We start from the raw sequence: 25,035 nt of genomic DNA, 5'->3' as shown, positions 1-25,035 counted from the left end.
GCCTCAGCCTCCCAAGTAGCTGGGACTACAGGCATGCACTACCATTCCTGGCTAATTTTTTGTATTTTTAGTAGAAACGGGGTTTCGCCATGTTGGCCAGGCTGGTCTCAAATTCCTGACCTCCAGTGATCCACCCGCCTTAGCCTCCCAAAGTGTTAGGATTACAGGCATGAGCCACAGCGCCTGGCCAGTATTTTTAATATATAAAAGAAATGACAAATTAGAGCTTTCTAAGGCCCACTATTAGAAATAAAGATTAAAAGTCCTGAGACCGTTTGTCAAATTCCTCACCTTAGTTAACCATTTGAAACATGATGTCTGTGCATTGGCACAGCAATCAACTTGCTGCCATTTTATTCCTGTGTTTAGCAAGACTAGTGGGCTACTTCTAGCTTTTTGTTGTTTGTTTTATTTTTAATTTATTATGAAATTTTTATATAGCTACACAAAGATTTAAAGAAAACCATAATACATACTTGTGTGCTCAGCACCCAACTGTGGGCACTTGCTGATTTGATCTATCTTCCATTCCTTCCAGATGTAGCTATTACCTTAATGTTGTGACATTTGTCATTCTTACACATTTCTTCATATTTGGGCTGTTTCCTTTTTTTTCTTTTTCGAGACAGAGTCTCACTTTGTTGACCAGGCTGGAGTGTAATGGTGCAATCTCGGCTCACTGCAACCTCTGCCTCCCGGGTTCAAGCGATTCTCCTGGCTCAGCCTCCTGAGTAGCTGGGATTACAGGCATGCGCCACCACGCCCAACTCATTTTTATATTTTTAGTAGAGATGGTGTTTTGCCATATTGGCCAGGCTGGTCTTGAACTCCTGACCTCAAGTCTGGAGTTCAAGCCTCGGCCTCCCAAAGTGCTGGGATTACAGGTGTAAGCCACTGTGTCCAGCCTATTGGACAAGGCCCTCAAGCCTTGTCTTTCTACCATCTTCTGGTGTCTAAGGCACTAGAATTTCCCTGAAGCAACGTTGTGCCTAAGAGCCCAGCATTCTCTTCCAGTTTTGTTAACCCCTCTATTACTTAGGGGGTTCCTAAGATTCCCCATAGGGATTTTTTTTCTTAGATAATCTAAGAGAGAAAAGTGGGAATTCAGGTAGATTCCAAACAAGCAGGAAATGGTTTCTATTAACAGAATCTAGGATGAGCAGAGCTGCCTACACACTGACAATTTCAGGTACTCAGTGCCTTCAGAGGGATTTCACTTCCACTTCAGGGCAGAAGCTATCCAGTGTGACAGGTAAAGGTTCAAGCTCTGGGGCCACATTGCTGGGGCTGAATCCCAGCTCCTCCACATATGATCTGAGTGACCTTGAGACTCAGTGTTTTGTCTGTAAAATGAGGATGATAATAGCACCTACTGCAAAGAGCTGTAGAATTAAGTGGCCCCATTCATGTAAAGCTCTTAGAATAGTGCCAGGCACATAGAAGGTACTCAGTAAATGTTAGTTTTTACTACGAACAATAATAATACCTCTAGGGGCCGGGCGCGGTGGCTCACGCTTGTAATCCCAGCACTTTGGGAGGCCGAGGCAGGCAGATCACGAGATCAGGAGATTGAGACCACGGTGAAACTCCGTCTCTACTAAAACTACAAAAAAATTAGCCGGGCGTGGTGGCGGGCGCCTGTAGTCCCAGCTGCTCGGAGAGGCTGAGGCAGGAGAATGGCGTGAACCCGGGAGGCGGAGCTTGCAGTGAGTCAAGATTGCGCCACTGCACTCCAGCCTGGGTGACAGAGCGAGACTCCGTCTCAAAAAAAAAAAAAAAAAAAAATACCTCTAGGAATTGCACTGTACCAGTCTTTATTTACAGGAAAGTGAAGTGAGTTTCTATCTTGTTTTTATTCTTTTATGTGTTTTTATAGGAGGGTAGCTGTGGATGCAGGACTTGTAGTCTTTGCTTCTTACAGAACTCTTATTCTTGTAGTAAAAGCCTCATGAATCATGCACCTGTGTGTTTCTGTCATGAATACCTGCTGTCAGATCCCTAGTGAATATGGAGTTGGCTCTGCTAAGTTTCCCATTTCCATTTTCCAGAACTGCCTACCTAGTCCTTGCCCACATTTGCAGTATTATGAAGACAATTATTAAATATGAAAGGAAAAATTTGGCTTTATTTACTTATTTATTTTTGTGAAGGAACTGCCTGAGTTCTATTGTTAAATAAATGGGAAACGAAAAGAGAAATACTAGGTTTCATTTCCATAATAATAAAGACATTTTATTTTATTTTTTTCTCCGCCCCCGATGAAGACATTTTAAAAACCAACACGAATGCACACACCAAACTAAGATGAATCGATGGATAGAGGTTGGAATGGGTGCCCATTGCATAATTATCTCAACTTCTCTGTATGCTTGAAATTTTTCAAAATGTGAAAAGTGAAAGCAATGCTGTTTCCTTCACAAGTGCCCGTTTGCTTTCTGGACAGGTGTGTCAGTACCTCTGCAGCTGGGCCTGCCTGACACAGTGCCCCCCCAGTATGGGGCGCTGAGAGAAGTCAGCATTCACACGGTGCGGGCCAGGCTCCGGCTGCTTTACCACTTCTCTGACCTCATGTACTCATCCTGGAGACTGCTGAACCTTAGCCCCAACAACCAGGTAACAGACTGGCGTGGTAAGCAGCCAGGCACAGACTGGCTTGGTAAGCAGTGCCCATGACATGCTCGCCAGGCCCCAGGGCCTTTCCCTCTGCCTTTGGAAAATTCTTTCATGGCTAATAAGATAAACTTCTATTCCCATTTTATTGCTGTGTTAGGGACAGTCTAGAGGTTTGTCATGATGTGCTGGACAGAGTGGTCTTCCTTCTGTGTTTTGGTTTATCCAGAAATCAAGAATGAATGGCTACGCATACTACGCATACCATTTCTTTTTTTTTTTTTTTTTTTTTTTCAGACGGAGTCTCGCTCTGTCACCCAGGCTGGAGTGCAGTGGCGCAATCTCGGCTCACTGCAACCTCTGCCTCTCAGGTTCAAGCAGTTCTCCTGCCTCAGCCTCCTGAGTAGCTGAGATTACAGGCCTGGGCCACCATGCCTGGCTAATTTTTGTATTTTTAGTAAAGACGGGGTTTCACCATGTTATAGTCAGGCTGGTCTCGAACTCCTGACCGCAAATGATCCCCCCCACCTCCACCTCCCAAAGTGCTGAAATACAAATGTGAGCCACTGCGCCCAGCCACTAAGCATGCCATTTCTACAAAGTCTAAAATATGATTTTAAAATGTAAGCACACAAAGCTATTAGAACCACAGTCAGGGTTGTTACATAAATGAATCTGAGAAATTTCAGATACTTTTTTCTCTTCTTAACAAATTAGCATTCTGGGTCCGGGGAAAGGGAGGTTGGGGAAATAAAGTAAATTTTGCTGATTTGTCTATCTTTATGGACTAGTCCAGTAACAAAGTGGCTAGCTATTGTGTGTGTGTGTGTATGTGTGTGTGTGCGTGCGCGCGTGCGCGTGAGATTTGACAAATCACTGCTAGAAATAGCCAGGCAGCAGAGTCCTGTGCAGCACTAAACAGTGTTAGCAAACTGTTACTAGTGGGAGAAATGTTTATAATGTAAAGTTAACTGAGAAAGGCAGCTCAGAATGATATTAACAATGTGAAAAATGTTACATGTACATACACAAAAGAAAACTGGAAGGAAATAGATGACATTATTAATGGGGCATCTCTATATGGTAGGATTTGGAATTTGTGCATACATGTGTGTATTCTTCTCTGTATTTTCTAAGGTTTTTAAAAATGGTAATTATATATTTCATCAGAAAAAAAATTTAAAGGTTACTAATAGTTCCTAATCCTGAGTTTATGCTCTTAAAGTGCGTTTTTAAAAGAATGTATGTTCTTTTTTTCAATGTTTAAAATAATATTGAGACAGGGTCTCACTCTGTGCCCAGGCTGGAGTACAGTAGCATGATCTCAGCTCACTGCAGCCTCAACCTCCTTGGACTCAGGTGATCCACCCACGTCAGCCTCCCGAGTAACATGGTGGCACATGCCACCATGCCCAGCTAATTTTTGTGTTTTTGTAGAGAAGGGTTTTGCCATGTTACCCAGGCTAGTCTTGAACTCCTGGGCTCAAGCGATCCTCCCACCACAGCCTCCCAAAGTGCTGGGACTACAGGCATGAGCCACTGCGCCCAGCCAAAATAATGTATGTTCTACAAGTGAAAATTGTTATTTCTTTTAAGCCTAGATTATACCATTTCTGATAACCGTACCTTCTGTTACAGAACAGCACATCCCATTATAATGCTGGGACTTGGGGCATTGTACAGGGACAGCTTCGGCCTTTGTTAGCCCCAAGAGTCTACACGCTGCCAATGGTGCGCTCCATAGGAAAAACCATGGTTCAAGGCAAAAACTATGGACCTCAGATAACTGTAAAGAGGATATCAACCAGGTTAGCATATGTATGTGTGTTTCACTAACGAGCTGGGATTTTTTCAGATGGATGTTATTACTAATTTCTGTGAGTCTTGGTTTCCTCACTTCTAAGGCAGGGTAGATAGTTATAGTACTTATATTAGTACCTGGTGTGGTTACAGTGGGCCTAGCACAGTGTTTGCCTGTTAAACTAGCTTTTTCATTCACTGATGGGAAGATACCATGTGATTTTTGGGGAAATTGCTAAGAGTTGTATTTCATTGCTTTCTCCCTTTCTTTTAAAGAGGACGGAAGTGTAAGCCCATTTTTGTCCAAATAGCGAGACAAGTAGTTAAGCTGAATGCTTCAGACCTCCGCCTGCCTTCCCGAGCGTGGAAGGTTAAGCTGGTTGGAGAAGGGGCTGATGACGCTGGAGGAGTGTTTGATGACACCATCACAGAGATGTGCCAGGTATATTCCTGCAGTGTCCCCTGCTGAGTTATCTAGTCTGCTAGTGGCCATTTTGCTGTTTCCAGTGATCACTCTGCCAGGCATGTTTTTATAAATGTAGCAAGGATGCATTTGTGAGCCTCATAAAGTCATGCTGTTAGTGATATGTAGGTAAATTAGAGCAACAGCTTTTGAAATGCTTTGTCAAGATACCTTACTACATAAATATCAGTTCTTAGGCATCTACCAGTGACTCACCATCTGTTGTGTTATAATACTGGCAGAACAAACAACAATGGCATATATGTACATTTATGTAACAGACAAATCCAGGAGCACCTATGTACTCTGATTTATTCTGGTGCTTTTAGAACAAAGTAGAACTGCGAAATTCCAGGGGAATTAGAAAAATAAATGTTAAGAACTGGTCTTAAAATTAGACCAATTCTAATTTTAATGTCTGCATTGGCAGCTTTGCTTCCAGATCAGCTCTGTCCTTTCCAGCATTGCCTAGTATCAGGATTTTTCCAGTAAACCCTGTGACTAAAATAATGCTTGGCTATCATTATTGATTCGATTTGAAACATCACTACACTCTTTTCACAGCCACCACTACTCCTGCCCTGGATTGACTTTCTCATTCCTTTTGGTTCTTCATACATGAATGCTTTCCATATGGGGGATTTCCTAATTTCATTTTAAATTGAAACCACAAAAATAAAGTATGAAATCGTTAGTTGTCACATGGCATTATAAATTCCTCAAAATATTCTCTTTTCAGTATGATCTTTAATGTAATTGGTTTGTTCTCTTCACGTATTTGTCATTTCTCAAAAAATTTTTTTCTTTCTTCTGCAGGAACTTGAAACTGGTATTGTTGACCTTCTTATACCCTCTCCCAATGCCACCGCAGAAGTGGGTTACAATAGGGACAGGTATGGCAGTCAGCAAGTGTTCATTATATGTCTAAAATAATAATAATAGCTCACATTTATTGACTGTTTACTATGTACCAGGTACTGTTTTAAGTGCTTTACACCTATTATCCCCTTCAGTCCTCATTGTAACCCTAAGGAGTAAATATTGTTGTTATCCTCTTTTCAAAGATGAGGAAACAGGCCAGGCATGGTGGCTTACGCCTGTAATTCCAGCACTTTGGGAGGCCAAGGCGGGTGGATCACCAGATGTCAGGAGTTTAAGACCAGACTGGCCAACATGGTGAAACCCCATCTCTACTAAAAATACAAAAATTAGCCGGGCATGGTGGCACATGCCTGTAATCCCAGCTACTTGGGAGGCTGAGGCAGGAGAATCACTTGATTTGAACCCAGGAGGCGGAGGCTGCAGTGAGCCGAGATCACACCACTGTACTCCAGCCTGGGCACTTCCATCAAGCCTTGATATTTGTTGAGACCAAATCAATGATAATATAGAGGGGAGAGGAAGCTCACACTTGATCATGAAACCTGATTTATGTTTCTGAAGGCCCACATGGCCTCCCCATAATGAATTTTCTGCACCAAAATTTATTTAGAAGTGTTATTATGCTAGCAAGTCACAAAATTTAGTATTTGCAATTACATACTATCTTTATATTTACAAAATTTTGAATTTTGGATCCTGTTTCATGGACTTGTTAATTAAAAACAGAATGATTACGCAGCTCCTCACCAGCAATGGAACAAAGCTGGACAGAGAATGACTTTGACGAGTTGAGAGAAGAAGGCTTCAGATGATCAAACTACTCTGGGCTAAAGGAGGAAGTTCGAACCCATGGCAAAGAAGTTAAAAACCTTGGAAAAAAACTAGACGAATGGCTAACTAGAATAACCAATGCAGAGAAGTCCTTAAAGGACCTGATGGAGCTGAAAACCACGGCATGAGAACTACGTGATGAATGCACAAGCCTCAGTAGCCTATTCGATCAACTGGAAGAAAGGGTATCAGTGATGGAAGAGCAAATGAATGAAATGAAGTGAGAAGAGAAGTTTAGAGAAAAAAGAATAAAAAGAAATGAACAAAGCCTCCAAGAAATATGGGCCTATGTGAAAAGACCAAATCTACGTCTGATTGGTGTACCTGAAAGTGACGGGGAGAATGGAACCAAGTTGGAAAACACTCTGCAGGATATTATCCAGGAGAACTTCCCCAGTCTAGCAAGGCAGGCCAGTATTCAAATTCAGGAAATAAAGAGAATGCCACAAAGATACTCTTTGAGAAGAGCAACTCCAAGACACATAATTGTCAGATTCACCAAAGTTGAAATGAAGGAAAAAATGTTAAGAGCAGCCAGAGAGAAAGGTCGGGTTACCCACAAATGGAAGCCCATCAGACTAACAAGCAGATCTCTCAGCAGAAACTCTACAAGCCAGAAGAGAGTGGGGGCCAATATTCAACATTCTTAAAGAAAAGAATTTTCAACCCAGAATTTCGTATCCAGCCAAACTAAGCTTCATAACTGAAGGAGAAATAAAATACTTTACAGACAACCAAATGCTGAGAGATTTTGTCACCACCAGGCCTGCCCTAAAAGAGCTCCTGAAGGAAGCACTAAACATGGAAAGGAACAACTGGTACCAGCCACTGCAAAAACATGCCAAATTGTAAAGACCATCAAGGCTAGGAAGAAACTGCATCAACTAACGAGCAAAATAACCAGCTAATATCATAATGACAGGATCAAATTCACACGTAACAATATTAACCTTAAATGTAAATGGGCTAAATGCTCCAATTAAAAGACACAGACTGGCAAATTGGATAAAGAGTCAAGACCCATCAGTGTGCTGTATTCAGGAAACCCATCTCACGTGCAGAGACACACATAGGCTCAAAATAAAGGGATGGAGGAAGATCTACCAAGCAAATGGAAAACAAAAAAAGGCAGGGGTTGCAATCCTAGTCTTTGATAAAACAGACTTTAAACCAACAAAGATCAAAAGAGACAAAGAAGGCCATTACATAATGGTAAAGGGATCAATTCAACAAGAAGAACTAACTATCCTAAATATATATGCACCCAATACAGGAGCACCCAGATTCATAAAGCAAGTCCTGAGTGACCTACAAGAGACTTAGACTCCCAGACAATAATAATGGGAGACTTTAACACCCCACTGTCAACATTAGACAGATCAACGAGACAGAAAGTTAACAAGGATATCCAGGAATTGAACTCAGCTCTGCACCAAGCGGACCTAATAGACATCTATAGAACGTTCCACCCCAAATCAATAGAATATACATTGTTTTCAGCACCACACCACATCTATTCCAAAATTGACCACATAGTTGGAAGTAAAGCTCTCCTCAGCAAATGTAAAAGAACAGAAATTATAACAAACTGTCTCTCAGACCACAGTACAGTCAAACTAGAACTCAGGATTAAGAAACTCACTCAAAACCACTCAACTACATGGAAACTGAACAACCTGCTCCTGAATGACTACTGGGTACATAACGAAATGAAGGCAGAAATAAAGATGTTCTTTGAAACCAACGAGAACAAAGACACAACATACCAGAATCTCTGGGACACATTCAAAGCAGTGTGTAGAGGGAAATTTATAGCACTAAATGCCCACAAGAGAAAGCAGGAAAGATCTAAAATTGACACCCTAACATCACAATTAAAAGAACTAGAGAAGCAAGAGCAAACACATTCAAAAGCTAGCAGAAGGCTAGAAATAACTAAGATCAGAGCAGAACTGAAGGAAATAGAGACACAAGAAACCCTTCAAAAAATCAGTGAATCCAGGAGCTGGTTTTTTGAAAAGATCAACAAAATTGATAGATCGCTAGCAAGACTAATAAAGAAGAAAAGAGAGAAGAATCAAATAGACGCAATAAAAAATGACAAAGGGGATATCACCACCAATCCCACAGAAATACAAACTACCATCAGAGAATACTATAAACACTTCTATGCAAATAAATTAGAAAATCTAGAAGAAATGGATAAATTCCTCAACACATACACTGTCCCAAGACTAAACCAGGAAGAAGTTGAATCTCTGAATAGACCAATAACAGGCTCTGAAATTGAGGCAATAATTAATAGCTTACCAACCAAAAGAAGTCCAGGACCAGATGGATTCACAGCCAAATTCTACCAGAGGTACAAGGAGGAGCTGGTACCATTCCTTCTGAAACTATTCCAATCAATAGAAAAAGAGGGAATCCTCCCTAACTCATTTTAGGAGGCCAGCTTCATCCTGATCCCAAAGCCTGGCAGAGACACAACAAAAAAAGAGAATTTTAGACCAATATCCTTGATGAACATTGATGCAAAAATCCTCAATAAAATACTGGCAAACCGAATCCAGCAACACATCAAAAAGTTTATCCACCATGATCAAGTGGGCTTCATCCCTGGGATGCAAGGCTGGTTCAACATATGAAAATCAATAAATGTAATCCAACATATAAACAGAACCAAAGACAAAGACCACATGATTATCTCAATAGATGCAGAAAAGGCCTTTGACAAAATTCAGCAACCCTTCATGCTAAAAACTCTCAATAAATTAGGTATTGATGGGACGTATCTCAAAATAATAAGAGCTATCTATGACAAACCCACAGCCAATATCATACTGAATGGGCAAAAACTGGAAGCATTCCCTCTGAAAACTGGCACAAGACAGGGATGCTGTCTCTCACCACTCCTATTCAACACAGTGTTGGAAGTTCTGGCCAGGGCAGTCAGACAGGGGAAGGAAATAAACGGCATTCAGTTAGGAAAAGAGGAAGTCAAATTGTCCCTGTTTGCAGATGACATGATTGTATATCTAGAAAACCCCATCGTCTCAGCCCAAAATCTCCTTAAGCTGATAGGCAACTTCAGCAAAGTGTCAGCATACAAAATCAATGTGCAAAAATCACAAGCATTCTTATACACCAATAACAGACAAACAGAGAGCCAAATTATGAGTGAACTCCCATTCACAATTGCTTCAAAGAGAATAAAATACCTAGGAATCCAACTTACAAGGGACATGAAGGACCTCTTCAAGGAGAACTACAAACCACTGCTCAGTGAAATAAAAGAGGATACAAACAAATGGAAGAACATTCCATGCTCATGGGTAGGAAGAATCAATATCATGAAAATGGCCATACTGCCCAAGGTAATTTATAGATTCAATGCCATCCCCATCAAGCTACCAATGACTTTCTTCACAGAATTGGAAAAAACTACTTTAAAGTTCGCATGGAACCAAAAAAGAGCCTGCATTGCCAAGTTAATCCTAAGCCAAAAGAACAAAGCAGGAGGCATCATGCTACCTGACTTCAAGCTATACTATAAGTCTACAGTAACCAACACAGCATGGTACTGGTACCAAAACAGATATGTAGACCAGTGGAACAGAACAGAGCCCTCAGAAATAACGCCACATATCTACAACTATCTGATCTTTGACAAACCTGACAAAACAAATGGGGAAAGGATTCCCTATTTAATAAATGGTGCTGGGAAAACTGGCTAGCCATATGTAGAAAGCTGAAACTGGATCCCTTCCTTACACCTTATACAAAAATTAATTCAAGATGGATTAAAGACTTAAATGTTAGACCTAAAACCATTAAAACCCTACAAGAAAGCCTAGGCAACACCATTCAGGACACAGGCAAGGGCAAGGACTTCATGTCTGAGACATCAAAAGCAATGGCAACAAAAGCCAAAATTGACAAATGGGATCTAATTAAATTAAAGAGATTCTGCACAGCAAAAGAAACTACCATCAGAGTGAACAGGCAACCTACAGAATGGGAGAAAATTTTTGCAACCTACTCATCTGACAAAGGGCTAATATTCAGAATCTACAATGAACTCAAACAAATTTACAAGAAAAAAACAGCCCCATCAAAAAGTGGGCGAAGGATATGAACAGACACTTCTCAAAAGAAGACATTTATGCAGCCAAAAAACACATGAAAAAATGCTCATCATCACTGGCCATCAGAGAAATGCAAATCAAAACCACAATGAGATACCATCTCACACCAATTAGAATGGCGATCATTAAAAAGTCAGGAAACAACAGGTGCTGGAGAGGATGTGGAGAAATAGGAACAATTTTACACTGTTGGTGGGACTGTAAACTAGTTCAACCATTGTGGAAGTCAGTGTGGCGATTCCTCAGGGATCTAGAACTAGAAATGCCATTTGACCCAGCCATCCCATTACTGGGTATATACCCAAAGGATTATAAAACATGCTGCTATAAGGACACATGCACACGTATGTTTATTGCAGCACTATTCACAATAGGAAAGACTTGGAACCGACCCAAATGTCCAACAATGATAGACTGGATTAAGAAAATGTGGCACATATACACCATGGAATACTATGCAGCCATAAAAAATGATGAGTTCATGTCCTTTGTAGGGACATGGATGAAGCTGGAAACCATCATTCTCAGCAAACTATCGCAAGGACAAAAAACCAAACACTGTGTGTTCTCACTCATAGGTGGGAATTGAACAATGAGAACACATGGACACAGGAAGGGGAACATCACACACTGGGGCCTGTTGTGGGGTGAGGGGAGGGAGGCGGGGATAGCATTAGGAGATATACCTAATGCTAAATGACGAGTTAATGGGTGCAGCACACCAACATGGCACATGTATACATATGTAACAAACCTGCACGTTGTGCACATGTAAACTTATAATAAAAAAAAAACAACAATGATTTTAGAAAACAGGGCATTCTGAAGCAGGTAGCTTAAGATCCTTACATAGTTCTTCTAAAACTAGTTCAGAATATAGTCCATGTGCTGTGTGAAACAATAACCACGGTCCACATGTGGCTTTTGAGAACTCAACATGTGATTAGGGAAGCCGAAGAACTGAATTTTTAGTTTTATTTAATTACTTTCGCCTTATGTGGCTAATGGATGCCATATTGAACAGTACAGGTATAGACTAATGCTATAGCTGTTGTTGCTAACTTATTTCTAATAGAAATAAGGAAAATACTGTTTGAAATATTCCCTTTAATTTTGCAGGTTCCTTTTTAACCCTTCTGCCTGCCTCGATGAACACTTAATGCAGTTTAAGTTTTTAGGAATTTTAATGGGGGTTGCCATTCGCACAAAGAAGCCTCTGGACCTTCACTTGGCCCCTCTGGTGTGGAAGCAGCTGTGCTGTGTCCCACTCACCCTAGAGGACCTGGAGGAGGTGGATCTGCTCTACGTGCAGACTCTCAACAGCATTCTTCACATTGAAGACAGTGGGATTACCGAGGAGAGTTTCCATGAGGTAAATCCTGGCCAGTCTGTGTTTCTACTGGTGTTGACGTCCTATATGCACAGACTAGAATTTTTCTGTGTAAAATTGAGATATAGTCTTCCACTTGCTGTCTGGCTGAACCATGCCGTGTCTATGCCATTGCTGCCCTTAGCAGCTCAACCCCAGCAGTTTAAACAGCTTCTAATAGAGCGGGCCCTGCACTTAGCTGCTCCTTCCCCCTTAATTTTTTTCTGCCTGTTAGAGTGAAGAACCAAGGTGGAAGGGGAGGCCTGGGGTCACGAGAGTTCAACAGGCTTGGTTTGTGAACAGAGAGATTTGGTCCCAGTTTTAACTACAGCTGGTTGAGTCATCACATTCCTGCTGATCAAGTAGCCTGATCAGTCCTACCTGTTTTGTGTTCCTTGTTTTTATCCTTAAAAATTGTGAGTTTGTTATTGCTGTGCCATATTTGTATGTAAAATACTTTTTGCTGTCATTTCTACCATGTAATAAAAATTCTTTTTTCTTCTGTTCCTAGATGATTCCTCTTGATTCTTTTGTTGGCCAGAGTGCTGATGGCAAAATGGTTCCTATAATCCCTGGTGGAAATAGTATCCCACTCACATTTTCCAACAGGAAGGAATATGTGGAGAGGGCCATTGAATATCGACTTCATGAGATGGACAGGCAGGTGAGATGAAACATCTTGGAGGTACACATGAATGCTTGGGTTTCTTTCCAAATGAGAGCTGACTGGGTATGCCAAAATCTGCTAATATGTATTTACTGTGTTAATTCCTCTGTATGCATGTATGAATTTATTTATTTTAATTTATGTATTTGTTTTTGAGACAGCATCTCACTCTGTTGCCTAGGCTGGAGTGCAATGGTGCAATCTCAGCTCACTGCAGCCTCTGACTCCTGGGTTCAAGTGATTCTCTGGCCTCAGCCTCCCCAGTAGCTGGGACTACAGGCATGTGTCACCACGCCTAGCTAACCTTTTTATTTTTTGGTAGAGAGAGGGTTTTGCCATGTTAGCCAGGCTGGTCTTGAACTCCTGGCCTCAAGTGATCCACCTGCCTTAGCTTCCCAAAGTGTTGGGATTACAGGCGTGAGCTACCGCACTCGGTGATTCCTTTATATTTATATTCCAAACCCTATTCAGAGACTTCTCAGGCCGTTTTCTCCTTACCCAGTGCCTTAAATCGGTTCTGAATTGGTCTTTGGTTGGATTGAGACCATTTTCATCTGGCATTCAGACCTTGCCTTTCTTACTCCTCCTTAGTCCTGTTTGTCCTCATGTCTTACTGCTTCCCAGCTCAGCGTCCCCACTCTAGTTGGGTTAGTCAGGACCCACGTAAATGAACCTTCAAATGCTGGTCTTATGACCTCACATGCATTTCCCTTTCCCTGTCTTGCTGCTGTTCTTGAAGCCTCAGCTAAGAGGGCATCTCCTGCACACACAAGCTTACCTCCAGGTCACCAACCTGTGGAGATCTTTTTCCTTACTTTGAAGTTCCTCAAGATATATCACATACTTCTATGTTATGGTCTAAGAATTAGGCCCCGGAATTTAGGTCTTGGTTTCCTCAACTTGCAAGAAATTGAATGAAGAATGCATTTCCTGTTTCATTTGAGTTATCCTTGTTCTGTGCTGACAGGTAAGTAAGCATTTAATAAATAATGGGAGTGTGAATGAGTGACCACAGAAATAAATATGGTGTCCAAAAATGGTTCTTTTGATAATACAATCATTAATAGCATTTCAGTAATACTTTATTTGCAGAATATGTTGGGGTCTTCTCAAGAGCTGGACTCAGACTGTGAAGCTATAGAAGTTTATTGATTTGAAGTATACATACTCCATACCCCTCACTCTCGGCTCCTTCTTAGACTTGGGGCCAAGTCCCATCAGAAAAATGATATCTTTAGCCTAGTGAAGTTGAGTCTTGTCAGTGATGCTGTTTACACAGCCAGGGATTAGTGTTTGTCTCCAGTTCATGAATATTTTTAATCCTCAGAGAATAAATAACTGACTAGAAATGTATTGATAACCTCCTGCACGCCAGCCATGGTGCCAGGCACTCTTGCGTGCCATTTTTCCCATAGTTACTCTGTGAGGTAAGGATTGCCAGCTCCGTTTCACAGAAGAAAGCTCTGAGTGCCCACAGCAGAGCCAAGACCCCAAACCAGGCTCCAAGATGGTGTCCAGGCTCTTCCGATGACCCTTCTTCTGAGGGTTGGATGGACACTCCCTTTCCACAGCTGTGCTCTGCTCTGCCCTGGCTTTGTTCTGTTCTCAGTAACAAGCCCTTCTTCCTCTTTCTTTATATATGAATTGGTCTTTGGTTCCTCTTCGTCTCTTAGAACTATTTATCCCATAGCTGTCCTCAGTTGTCCCCCTGCCATCTCCAAGCAGCCAGCCCCATACCTCAGCCTAATTTTTTTTCCAGACAGCTTTTGTTTTGTGTTCCACCAAGCATAACAGCTTGTTTGTTCGTTTCTGTTTTCGTTTGGCAGACTTTGGTGGGGTATTGACCTTTACTATCAGTAGAGACTGCCTTTACTGCCAATCTCTGATCCTTATGGGACAACCTTAGTGCCAGTTTTTTATTATTTTATTTTTTAAGAGAGAGTCTTGCTCTGTCACCCAGGCTGGAGTGCAGTGGCACAATGATAGCTCACTGCAGCCTTCAACTCTTGGGTTCAAGGGATCTCCTGCCTTAGCCTCCTAAGTAGCTGGGATGACAGGGCAAGCCATTGTACTTGGCCCAGTTTTTTTTTTATATATAATTTTATTATGTATATTTAAGGTGTGTAACACAATAATATAGGATATGCATATAGATAGTAAAAAGGTTATTATAGTGAAGCAAATTAACATATCCATCACCTCACATAGTTACTCACTTCCTTAAGGTATTGTCCCTATTCAGATTCTTAGACTTTTTAAATGGTGGTAGATGGTTTTGAGTTGGCCAAGAGCAAAGAAGTATTTATGAAACAAACCTTGAACAGTGGTGAGTCTGTGTGTAGGGTATGCACTACTGTATAATCTTGGAGGAGACGTTTTTCTAAACAAGCTGTCAAGGCACCCCTTGGTTGCACCCCACTTGGCACTCCCCAACTCGCCTGTGCCCAGCACTATGATGCTAAGAGAACAGAGCAGGGTAGAATTACCCAGTCACACAGAATTTCATGTAGTTACTCATACACAGTTCTCATCAGAGCCACATGAGAGCAGCAATATCTGCTTTTTTCAGACGGAAAAATTAAAAGAGTTAATAATTGGTGGAGCTGGGAGTTAGAACCCAAGTCTCTTCACTAAATTCGTTGCCTCTTCTATTGCCTTCCTAAATAAGGACTTCCCATTTTTACTTTCTTCTTTGTACTTTTCAGATTTTTTTACGATGAGCATGAACAATTTTTACAAAAAGGATATAATTATTTTCAGAAGACAAATATAAATTTAAAGAACAGTAGACAGCTAGATGAGTCCCCCCAAAGCTTCTTACCTTTATGAGATGAAGTGTCCACACATGCATAGTTTGACAGCACATGGGCACATATGATTAGGAATATGAGTGAGTGGGGCTGGCATCAGGGAAGGTCCCAGTGGGCTGAGATTTTGTGGTAGAGGGAAGGCAGGCTCCTAAATTGGACTTGAACTGGAACCAGGAATGTAAGAATCCCACAGCAGGGAGACGCTCTAACAAGGGTTGAGAGGCAGGGAGGGTGGGCCTTTTTGACTGACTCTCATGCCTGGCGGTCTGAGAAACAAGTAGAGGGTCTGGGGAGCGGATGAGCAGGCAGCAGGAGGCGCCTAGCCCCACAGGGCCCATGGCGGGTGCCAGGTTCACGCACACTCATTGAATGAGCAACCTCTCCCGGGAGCAGGTGGCTGCAGTCCGAGAAGGAATGTCCTGGATTGTTCCTGTGCCACTGCTGTCCCTCCTCACAGCAAAACAGCTGGAGCAGATGGTGTGTGGGATGCCCGAGATCTCTGTGGAAGTCTTGAAGAAAGTGGTGCGGTACCGTGAGGTTGATGAGCAGCATCAGCTGGTGCAGTGGTTCTGGCACACGCTGGAAGAGTTCTCCAATGAGGAGCGGGTGCTTTTCATGAGGTTTGTGTCAGGAAGATCTCGACTACCAGCCAACACTGCTGACATTTCTCAGAGATTTCAAATCATGAAGGTTGATAGGGTAAGTAAGCTATTCTTTTTTCCTTTGTAATGTCTGCCTTATTGCTTCATTGTTGTTGTTGAGACAGGGTCTCACTCTGTGGCCCAGGCTGGAGTGCAGTGGCGTGATTTTAGCTTACTGCAACCTCCGCTTCCTAGCTTCAAGCAGTTCTCCTGCCTCAGCCTCCCCAGTAGCTGGGACTACAGGTGCGTGCCCCCACGCCTGGCTAATTTTTTTGTATATTTTGGTAGAGACGGGGTTTCACCATGTTGGCCAGGCTGGTCTTGAACTACTGACCTCAGGTGATCTGCTCGCCTCGGCCTCCCAAAGTGCTGGGATTACAGGCGTGAACCAACACGACTGGCCCTCCACCCCTTGTTGCTTTTATGTTGGGGAACCAAACTGTGACCTTCAAGTAGGCCTGCCGATTCATGCTTAATACTTAGAATTTCCAGATTAATGAAAAAAATCAAGCAGTAAAATTTGTTTAGAAGTATCATTTAGCTTCAGTGGGAAGAGTCCTAAGTGGATGAAGAGAGCATACTACAACCAACAACCTTCCCTAAATCTTCCAGCATCTTCCTGAGTTAAAGCTGAACTTGGCAGAGGGATCATCATACTGCCTCTTCCTGTGCTGAGGCATGGCCTTGTTTGTTTTCGTGAAGATATTAACCATTAACTGGTGGGTGTGCCCCAGAAGGAACCCAAAGATGCGGGGAACAGCAGTAACCTCTGTGCCCGCTTGTGTGGTGTGCACTGTGGAGCAGGCAGGGCTGCATCTCTGCCATCTGATGAAAGGCCCCAGCTGCAGAGCCCCAGCCCAGCTGTGATTTTGACAGATGGCTTAGGAATAAGAGGGCTTAGAGTCTGAAAAGCACACTGCTGCCAGAGTTATCTTTCTTAGGCACCCATCTGACCATGTCACTCTCCTCCTTTTAGACCTTTCAGAGACCCCCTATGTTGACTCCGAAATAAATGCCAATGACCTTAGCTGCCTTAAACACTTCCACAGTCTGGCCTCTGCCCCACTTTCTGATGTCACGTCTTGATACTTCTCATGTTCTGGTCATAATGGGCTGCTTGCCTTTCTCCCCAGTAGACCAGGCTGTTTTTAAAATTCTGTGCTTTTATGTAACCTGTTCCCTCTGCTTTAGTAAGTCCTTCTTCACACCCCTTTCCTTCTATCTCTGGCAAGCACTTATTCATCCTATAAGCCCAATGCCAGTCATCTCCTCCAGGAACCCCTCCTAGATGCTTTCCAGGAGTGCCCCTACCATTGCTGAAGGCAGACCTAGCCAGACTCCTTCTCTCCACCTCCTGAACACTGGGTACAGCCCTCAAACCCAGAACTTAATACATTCAGTTAGGAGTGCCTCTCCTCCCTCTGTCTCCATCCTCATTCTTCACAAGCCCCCTCTCCCACATGAGCTGGGCAGTTCTCTGAGCAGGGCCCATGACGTTTGTTCAGAAAACAGTAAGGGAAGTGGGGCCTCTTCACACACAGGCCCTTCCTGCCAGTTTAAGTGTCTGGCTTTCTGGTGTAGCCAAAGCTATTCCTCCCCGTGCTGCCTCCTGAGGCTGCAGGCTGCTGCTCTGCTCCTGGGCTAGGCTTGCTGGAGAAGCCACGTGCAGGAAGGATTATAAAAGAGCCTTTCCATAAATTTTCTGCATGACTTGCCAAGAACTGTAAGTTGTAAATCTGTTTTGTTGCTTCAGAGAGAAGTAGGGAGGGGGAAATGGCTCATTTCTATACAGCTCTGGAAACAACCCTTGCCTTATATCTGTCCTGGGCTACTCCTGCCGTTCTAGGAGTTAATCCACCGCTAATCTCAGGGTTGTCAGCCTCAGTAACTGACTATTGTGGTCGGTTCCTCTGTGGCTTTTAGATCATTTCTACAGTACTCACATCTAGGTCATCAGAGCCACCTAGTGGCACCTCCCTTCCTTGCTGCTTTCAGTTTTTCTGCGTTGAGCTCTGTGTCATCACTGGCTCTGGTGCATTTGGGCTGCTGGGCAATCCACCTCCCATAGCAGGACATGTGGCTCACCTAGGTGTGGGCTCTGGGGAGGAGGGCTGATTTCAAGAGGATGTTGAGTGAGAGAAGACAGGTTCTTTTTTTTTTTTTTTAAGCAAACGTTTTAAAAATTTATAAAAACAGTATAATGCCATTACTATTATTACAAATTGTTTAGAAAATAGTTGTGTTTGCAAGGAGGGATAGGGAACATATATAATCCTGTCTCTCCAGTAGTAGCTATTTTTACCTTTGTGAAATTCCTCATAGTCTTTGCCTCAATTGTACAAATTTTTACACGATGTATCTAGAATTTTTTCTGCCTTTAACCTCCTAATGTATCCTGAACACCTTTCTGTTTTGCTGCCAGTCATCATAATTATAATTTTAAATGATGCATCACTATCAGTTAAATGGATGGACTGGAGTTTAATTGACTGCCCCTTCCTTATGTGAGCTGTGCGAGGCAGCCATGGCGCCTGCAAAGGAGGCAGAATGCACATGAGGACAAGGAGAGGAGAGGGGGCAAAGAGGCTCCAATAGCCGGCTGCACCTCACAGTTGTTCTTTCCATTCTACCTGCTCTGTGGGGGCATCCCTGCAGCTGGCTTCCAGTCTGCACCCTCTTGGTGGATGGGTACGAAGGACAGGTGCCCTCTTACTACACTCTCACCCTGTGCCAGGCGCTGTGCAGTGTATTCTCTCAAGCAATCCTGCCAGTCAGAGCTTCTCCTCACTTTACACACACAGGCACCGGAGGAGGTGAGGACAGGAAGGAACATCTTCACCCAGAGCCTTGAGGGCCATGGGGCAGTAGGGCCTCAGCTCATTCTATCTGGCCCAGTCTCTGTGTCCACTTGACTTAACCATGTGGCCATGTTAATTCTATCTCGAAGGCAGGGAGAGGTCATGGGCAGCCCCACTCCCCCTTATGGCACTCTCATGTCGCCAGTCACGGCTCTGGGTCTCTCTCCACAGCCTTACGACAGTCTGCCTACCTCACAGACCTGCTTCTTCCAGCTGAGGCTGCCCCCGTACTCCAGCCAGCTGGTCATGGCCGAGCGCCTGCGCTATGCCATCAACAACTGCCGCTCAATCGACATGGACAACTACATGCTCTCGAGAAACGTGGACAACGCCGAGGGCTCCGACACTGACTACTGACCGTGCGGGTGCTCTCACCCTCCCTTCTGTCCCTCAATAATGCTCACTTCTGATTTCATGTTGATATACTTTCATGGTAACTACATAGATGTTTTAGGAACATAAACCAACATTATAAACAATGGCCACATTTAGTTACTCTAAATGTAACAAAGAAATTAGATGTTTTTATTTTTCTGTGATTGTACAAAAACAACAAAAACAAAGTGCTCTCAGTCAGGTTTTTCCCTCCATATTTTTGGTCACTTTTGATAAGTTTGCATGAAACCATTTTGGTGCATTTTTAGTTGGGAATGGTACATTTTTGTAAACCCACCCAGTGAACATGAAATTGTACATTGTGTATAATTGTTCATTAGAAAGGACAGTTTTACATGAATATTCATATATTTATTTTGTTTTAATTTGAATTGCCTGTTCAGGGTTCCTTATGCAGAGAAATAAAGCAGATTCAGGAATTGGAGCGTGGCTCTTGGTATTGCTTCCTGCGGAGCTTCTGACTGGGGGTTACCATCGAGGCAGACATTAGCCCAGAACAGAATGAGCTTCCAGGCTGGTCTTGCTCTGATGGCTTTTTGACCCATTCAGAAACATTCCTTTACATTGAGGGTGGGCTTCACTTGGAAATAACGTATCAGGGAACCGTGTGGTTCTAGGAGACCCCTCTGGGTTGGAAGCCCCTATTTTCCATTGTTCTTCTGTCATCCTGGGTCTCTCTGACTTTGTTCCCTCAGCTGCTTCTCCCCTCTCAGCACCACCCCTCCTTCTCTGGACAGCCCCAGCTACCTAATGTGGAGGGCGACTCTACCAGACAAGGTGGAAGAGGACCACAGTAATGCCGTCTGGCCCTTCCTATGAAGAATCTACAAAGACGAAATGAGCACATGATGGAATTAAAGAACAGGGCAGTTTACAACATGTCTCAGTGGGGAGGGCAGCCAAGTGGAAGGTGTTACAGAAAGGCCAGCTACTGCTAGCAGGCACTTAGCATGTATCAATGAGGGAATGAGTGAGTGAATGTGTGAATTAGCATGAGAACTGATGAGTGGCTTTCATATCCTTGAATCAGAATTGTGCAGAGGTCTGGGGAAGGGGTTACATTCTTGGTGCTCAAACTCAGCCAGCCCCTGCAGGCCCTCAGTGCTGTGTGTTTGTGTTCAGCAGCGTCAGGGTGAGCCTGTGTTTCTGGGGGAAAGGGCCGTCTTGAGAGCAGCTGGGAGGGCTCTGGCGTCTTGGAGTGTGTGCAGGAAGAGGGGAAGGCCTGTGGACAGCTTGTCTCCCTCACCTACAGCAAGTACATGCCACAGGCTGCTTGCACTGTACTTCGTGGACAGGGTCTTTGCCAACAGCCTGCTCAGATGAGGTGCCAGCCAGCCAGCCCTCTGCAGGCAGTTATTTTCCACAAGGAAGATAGAAGGTGTATGTTTTCAAAGAGAAAAGAAAAATGTTTTGCCAGCTAAAATAATGTGGTAAATGGATCTTTCTTAGTGAGAATGCCTAATAATATTTAGAATGATGACATCTTTGTTTTATTGAAAAAAGGTTTCAACTAGAATTGGGTCTCAGGGAGAGACTACAGCTTTTGGGGGAACCCCAGGAGTTCTGGGTAAAGATGAGGCTTTAATACCGATCTAAGAGCGCAGTCAGTAGCATCGTTGAAGGGCTCTGGGCTTGAAGCCCTCCTGCTCGGGGTGGGAAGGCCCTGCCTGGGCCTCTGGACCAGGAGAGAATTTAAGAAAATAAAGGCTCACACCTGTAATCCCAGCACTTTGGGAGGCCGAGGCGGGTGGATCACGAGGTCAGGAGATCCAGACCATCTTGGCTAACACGGTGAAACGCTGTCTCTACTACAAATAAAAAAAATTAGCTGGGCATGGTGGCGGGCGCCTGTAGTCCCAGCTACTTGGGAGGCTGAGGTAGGAGAATGGCATGAACCCGGGAGGCGGAGCTTGCAGTGAGCCGAGATCGCGCCACTGCACTCCAGCCTGGGCGACAGAGTGAGAAAAAAAAAAGCATCTGTGCCAAGATCCTGGATGAATCCAGGAGAGGCCTCTTAGGGTCTTCTGAGCCGCTTCCTGTGTCCCTCTTGCTGAGCTGGGCTGAGGACATGCAGAGCAAAGGATACCTCTGCAGTCTCTAAATTCAAAATAATGCCTCACCCTGTGCTGCTGCCACAGTTTGCTCTGGACTCGGGGGCAGGAGCACCCCCAGAAGGCTGGCACTCATTGTTGCAGGTCCTGGGCTCAGGGCTAACAGACAGCAGCTCAGGTTTGACCCTGTGAGGGGAATATGCACAGTGCCATGGTTTTATAACACACACTGTTTGGTTGCCAGAACCTGTTATTTCCTCATTGTCTTGACTATTTTTTCATTTTTGCAGAGACAGGGTCTCACGATGTTGCCCCGGCTAGTCTGGAACTCCTGGCCTCAAGTGGTCCTTCCACCTTGATCTCCCAAAGTGCTGGGATTACACACGTGAGCCACTGCGCCCGGCCTCTCTTGACTTTTTGAAAACTCTGGCAAAGGGGGAAGCACAAGTCCCTGATCTGAGGACCTGAAGTGGGCCTGGTGCAGGTGCTTCCCTTGGTTTACTTTCAGCTCTTAGAGAGCCTTAGGCAGTTGTTTGCTAGCCTCATTCACTTAACAGATACTTGCAGTTTTTATGACCCTTAAGCAGCCTCAAGTAAACGTTGACCATCAGTTTTTAAAATTTAAGATTTCTCCAGACATCCTTCAAAGTATGGCTTTGTTCTGGGCCTCCTAGCTTTGTGGCCTTTGCTCAGGACTTCTGGCCGGATGAAGCCCACATCTTGTGAGCTCGGTTTTTAGTCAAAAGCAGATCTTGGGCATTGAATCCTAGAGCTGGAGGGAAAGTCTCTAAGGGGTCAGATGATCTCTGCCTTTATAAACCAAGAATCCAAGGTCAGGAGAGGCAAAGCTGGATCATAGGTGTGCCCCAGCTAGAACTGGGAGCCTCTGCTTCCTGTCATCGTGCCGTAGTAGAGCCACGGGGGCTCAGTCACTTCTCCTCCAAACACTCATCCTGTGCAGAAACAGGCCAGTGTGTCCCTGTAAGACAAGCCTCAGAGCACCACCTCCTGCCAGCAGCCTGCTGCCTCCTGGGGGGGGATCTGGAACCCTGACCTAAGAGCCTGTGGCCCTGGTCTCCCTGCCGGCACTGGGGCTCCTGTGCAGACCAGCGCAACGTGGTGACAGGTCAGCCTCCAGCCAGGGAGCAGTGTCCTGCCCCAGTGGTGAGGTTTTGTTCTCTCCCACCACCTTTACCTGCAAGTGACCATTCGCTGCCTTGGCCAAACCTTAGAAAGAGTTAGCATTCCAGGAGTTGAGGGATGTCTGTGATCTAATAGAGGCTGTGAGGGCATAGATAATCCCAAACCATTTCTGGGTGGCTCGGGAATACAATCAGGCTCCCATCAGCCCTGGCTCACCCCTTCCCTAGATATGCCTTGGGCTTCTTGACCTTTGCCTTTGCTGTGCCATGCCTGCCAATGGGAATATTCTCCTTAATGGTTGGGACCTGTGGCCCAGCTCTAAAGCTCTGTCTGCCACAAAGGGTGCCTGGCTTACCCACAGATAGACCTGGCTTGCTTCTTCCCAGTGCCTGGGATTTGTGTGTTGTGCCAGGCACTCAGCTTTTCTAGCCCCCCAAGGATATGAGGATACCTCCCCCTATCCCCCAATCCCAAGAGGGTATTGGTCCCATTTTACAAATAAAGAAACTGAGGCTCAGAGAGGTCATATCTTGTCAAAAGCTATGGATGGCAAAGCTTGGAGATCACTCAGGAACACCCTCTCAACCTCAGCTGCATGTCTTCTAACTAGGGCTGAGTCCCTCCAGGTAGGGCCCGGCCCAGCCCATGGCCAATACCCAGTAAGTGCTTGTGAGATGAATTAGTTGGTGGATTAATTAAGCCTGCAGGGCTCTTTGTTATATGCTAACCTGAGTTTGAAAGGATTTTTCTTTTGTTTTTTTTTTTTATTTATTTTTTGAGACGGAGTCTTGCTCAGCTGCCCAGGCTGTGCAGTGAGTGCAGTGGCCCGATCTCGGCTCACTGCAACCACTGTCTCCCGGGTTCAAGCGATTCTCCTGTCTCAGCCTCCCAAGTAGCTGGGATTACAGACACCTGCCATCATGCCTGGCTAATTTTTGTATTTTAGAAGAGACAGTTTTTCACCATGTTGATCAGGCTGGTCTTGAACTCCTGACCTCAGGTGATCCGCCCGCCTTGGCCTCTCTAAGTGCTAGGATTACAGGCGTGAGCCACCGCACCCGGCTGTTTTTTACCTTTTAATTTAGTGGGGAAGGGGCACGGAGATTCCATGCCCTCCCTGGACACGCCACCCTCCAGGAACCTCCATGCATGTAGCTATCTGGAAGCTCCAAAAGTGGTTTTGTAGATTGAAGTATTGCGCTCTGTTAAGTGTTTTGCTCATGCCTGGTGGTGGTGAACAGTGTCTGTTAGAAGGCAGAGTGGAGAGCCATGTGTCTCCATCAGTGCCCACCTTCTGGGGGCAACTAAAATGACCCTTCGTTTCAGAACCCAAAGCTCCTCTGGCTAAGGTGGGGGCCAATTTGGGTCCCTAGAAACAGCGCTGGACACAGCTGCCAGCACTGCTTGAGTTCTGTGATCACTATGTCTTGGGATGCAGGGGAGTTACTAGGCATTGGAGGGTTAACTGGGAACTTAACCCTCACTACAGAAGAGCTTCCATGGGAAAGGGGGGTCGTCGGGGAATGCAGGTCACCCCATTCTAGCTCAACCTATGGTGACCTCTGCTTTACATAATCACAGTCCTTACAAGAACCCCAAAAGCAAGGTTCCCTTGTTATCCTTAGTACTCAGATAAGAAAACTGAGGTTTGGAGAGAGCCAATCTGTCCTTGGTCACAGGGCTAGAAAGTGAGGGAAATGGGATGGAAACCCAGATCCATTAGATCCTGAAGCCAGGATCCTGTTGTTCTCCAGGCTAAGCCACCAATTTAGGACAAATAGAACATGCTGGAAATTGGGGCTTGTTGGAGAAGATGAAAACAAAGGCCTGGGGTTTAAGTGGCTCTGTTGTAGACAAACATTCAACCCCCTGGAAGCCTGAGCTTTCTTTCAACGGTGTTCAGAGTAATGGGAGAAAAATTAGTTCCCAACAAGGCCTCTCCAGAGTGCAAATCAATGGTGGGCAAACTGGGAAATCACCAAAAAGCAGCCTGCGTCTCACAGGCTAGTAGCAGGGTCCTGCCACTCCACTGCAGCTGGTGGTGTGACAGAGCTGGCTCTCCCAACACAGGGATTAGAAGGGATTACGCTGGGCCAGGGCTTACTGTGGCTACCCTGTTTCTGGAGTAAGCACTGCCCCAGCCTGGAGCCCTTTGGCAATCCCCAGAAGGGCTGGGGTGGGACAGGGTGCTGCTTGCCTGTCCACATGTTCTGCCTGGAACAAGATCCAGGGCCGCTGGGACTTCACCTATTATCTGTGCATGGCACCCTGGTTCCTTCTGGGGGTAGGTTCGGCTGAGGGGGAACCTTCGTCTCTCGTTTCTTCCTCACATTAATCTGTCCATCCACTGCTACCCCCATCCCTTACCA

The 25,035-nt window shown here is 44.6% G+C and overlaps 1 protein-coding gene across 8 annotated transcripts in view; it reads left to right on the top strand.

Moving 5' to 3' along the window:
* The window catches only part of HERC1 (HECT and RLD domain containing E3 ubiquitin protein ligase family member 1), a 240,864-nt gene extending 220,968 nt beyond the window's left edge, over positions 1-19,896 (top strand). For 5 of the 8 annotated variants that reach the window (XM_030814532.1, XM_030814533.1, XM_030814536.1 and 2 more), the window contains exons 71-78: positions 2,444-2,613; positions 4,249-4,418; positions 4,687-4,852; positions 5,690-5,766; positions 11,851-12,103; positions 12,612-12,764; positions 15,971-16,276; positions 19,248-19,889. In XM_030814532.1, coding sequence (XP_030670392.1) covers positions 2,444-2,613; positions 4,249-4,418; positions 4,687-4,852; positions 5,690-5,766; positions 11,851-12,103; positions 12,612-12,764; positions 15,971-16,276; positions 19,248-19,433 — 1,481 coding nt within the window. In that variant the 3' untranslated portion in view covers positions 19,434-19,889. Of the gene's footprint in view, positions 1-2,443; positions 2,614-4,248; positions 4,419-4,686; positions 4,853-5,689; positions 5,767-11,850; positions 12,104-12,611; positions 12,765-15,970; positions 16,277-19,247 lie in introns of all 8 variants that reach the window. The other 3 variants (XM_030814531.1, XM_030814537.1, XR_004030537.1) reach the window with 2 other exon arrangements.
* The last annotated feature ends 5,139 nt before the right edge of the window (positions 19,897-25,035 follow it).

Source organism: Nomascus leucogenys, chromosome 6 (assembly GCF_006542625.1).
Source record: "Nomascus leucogenys isolate Asia chromosome 6, Asia_NLE_v1, whole genome shotgun sequence".
Lineage (NCBI taxonomy): Eukaryota > Metazoa > Chordata > Mammalia > Primates > Hylobatidae > Nomascus > Nomascus leucogenys.
The sequence above is the reverse complement of the archived record's forward strand: the minus strand, read 5'-3'. Positions and strand labels throughout refer to the sequence as shown.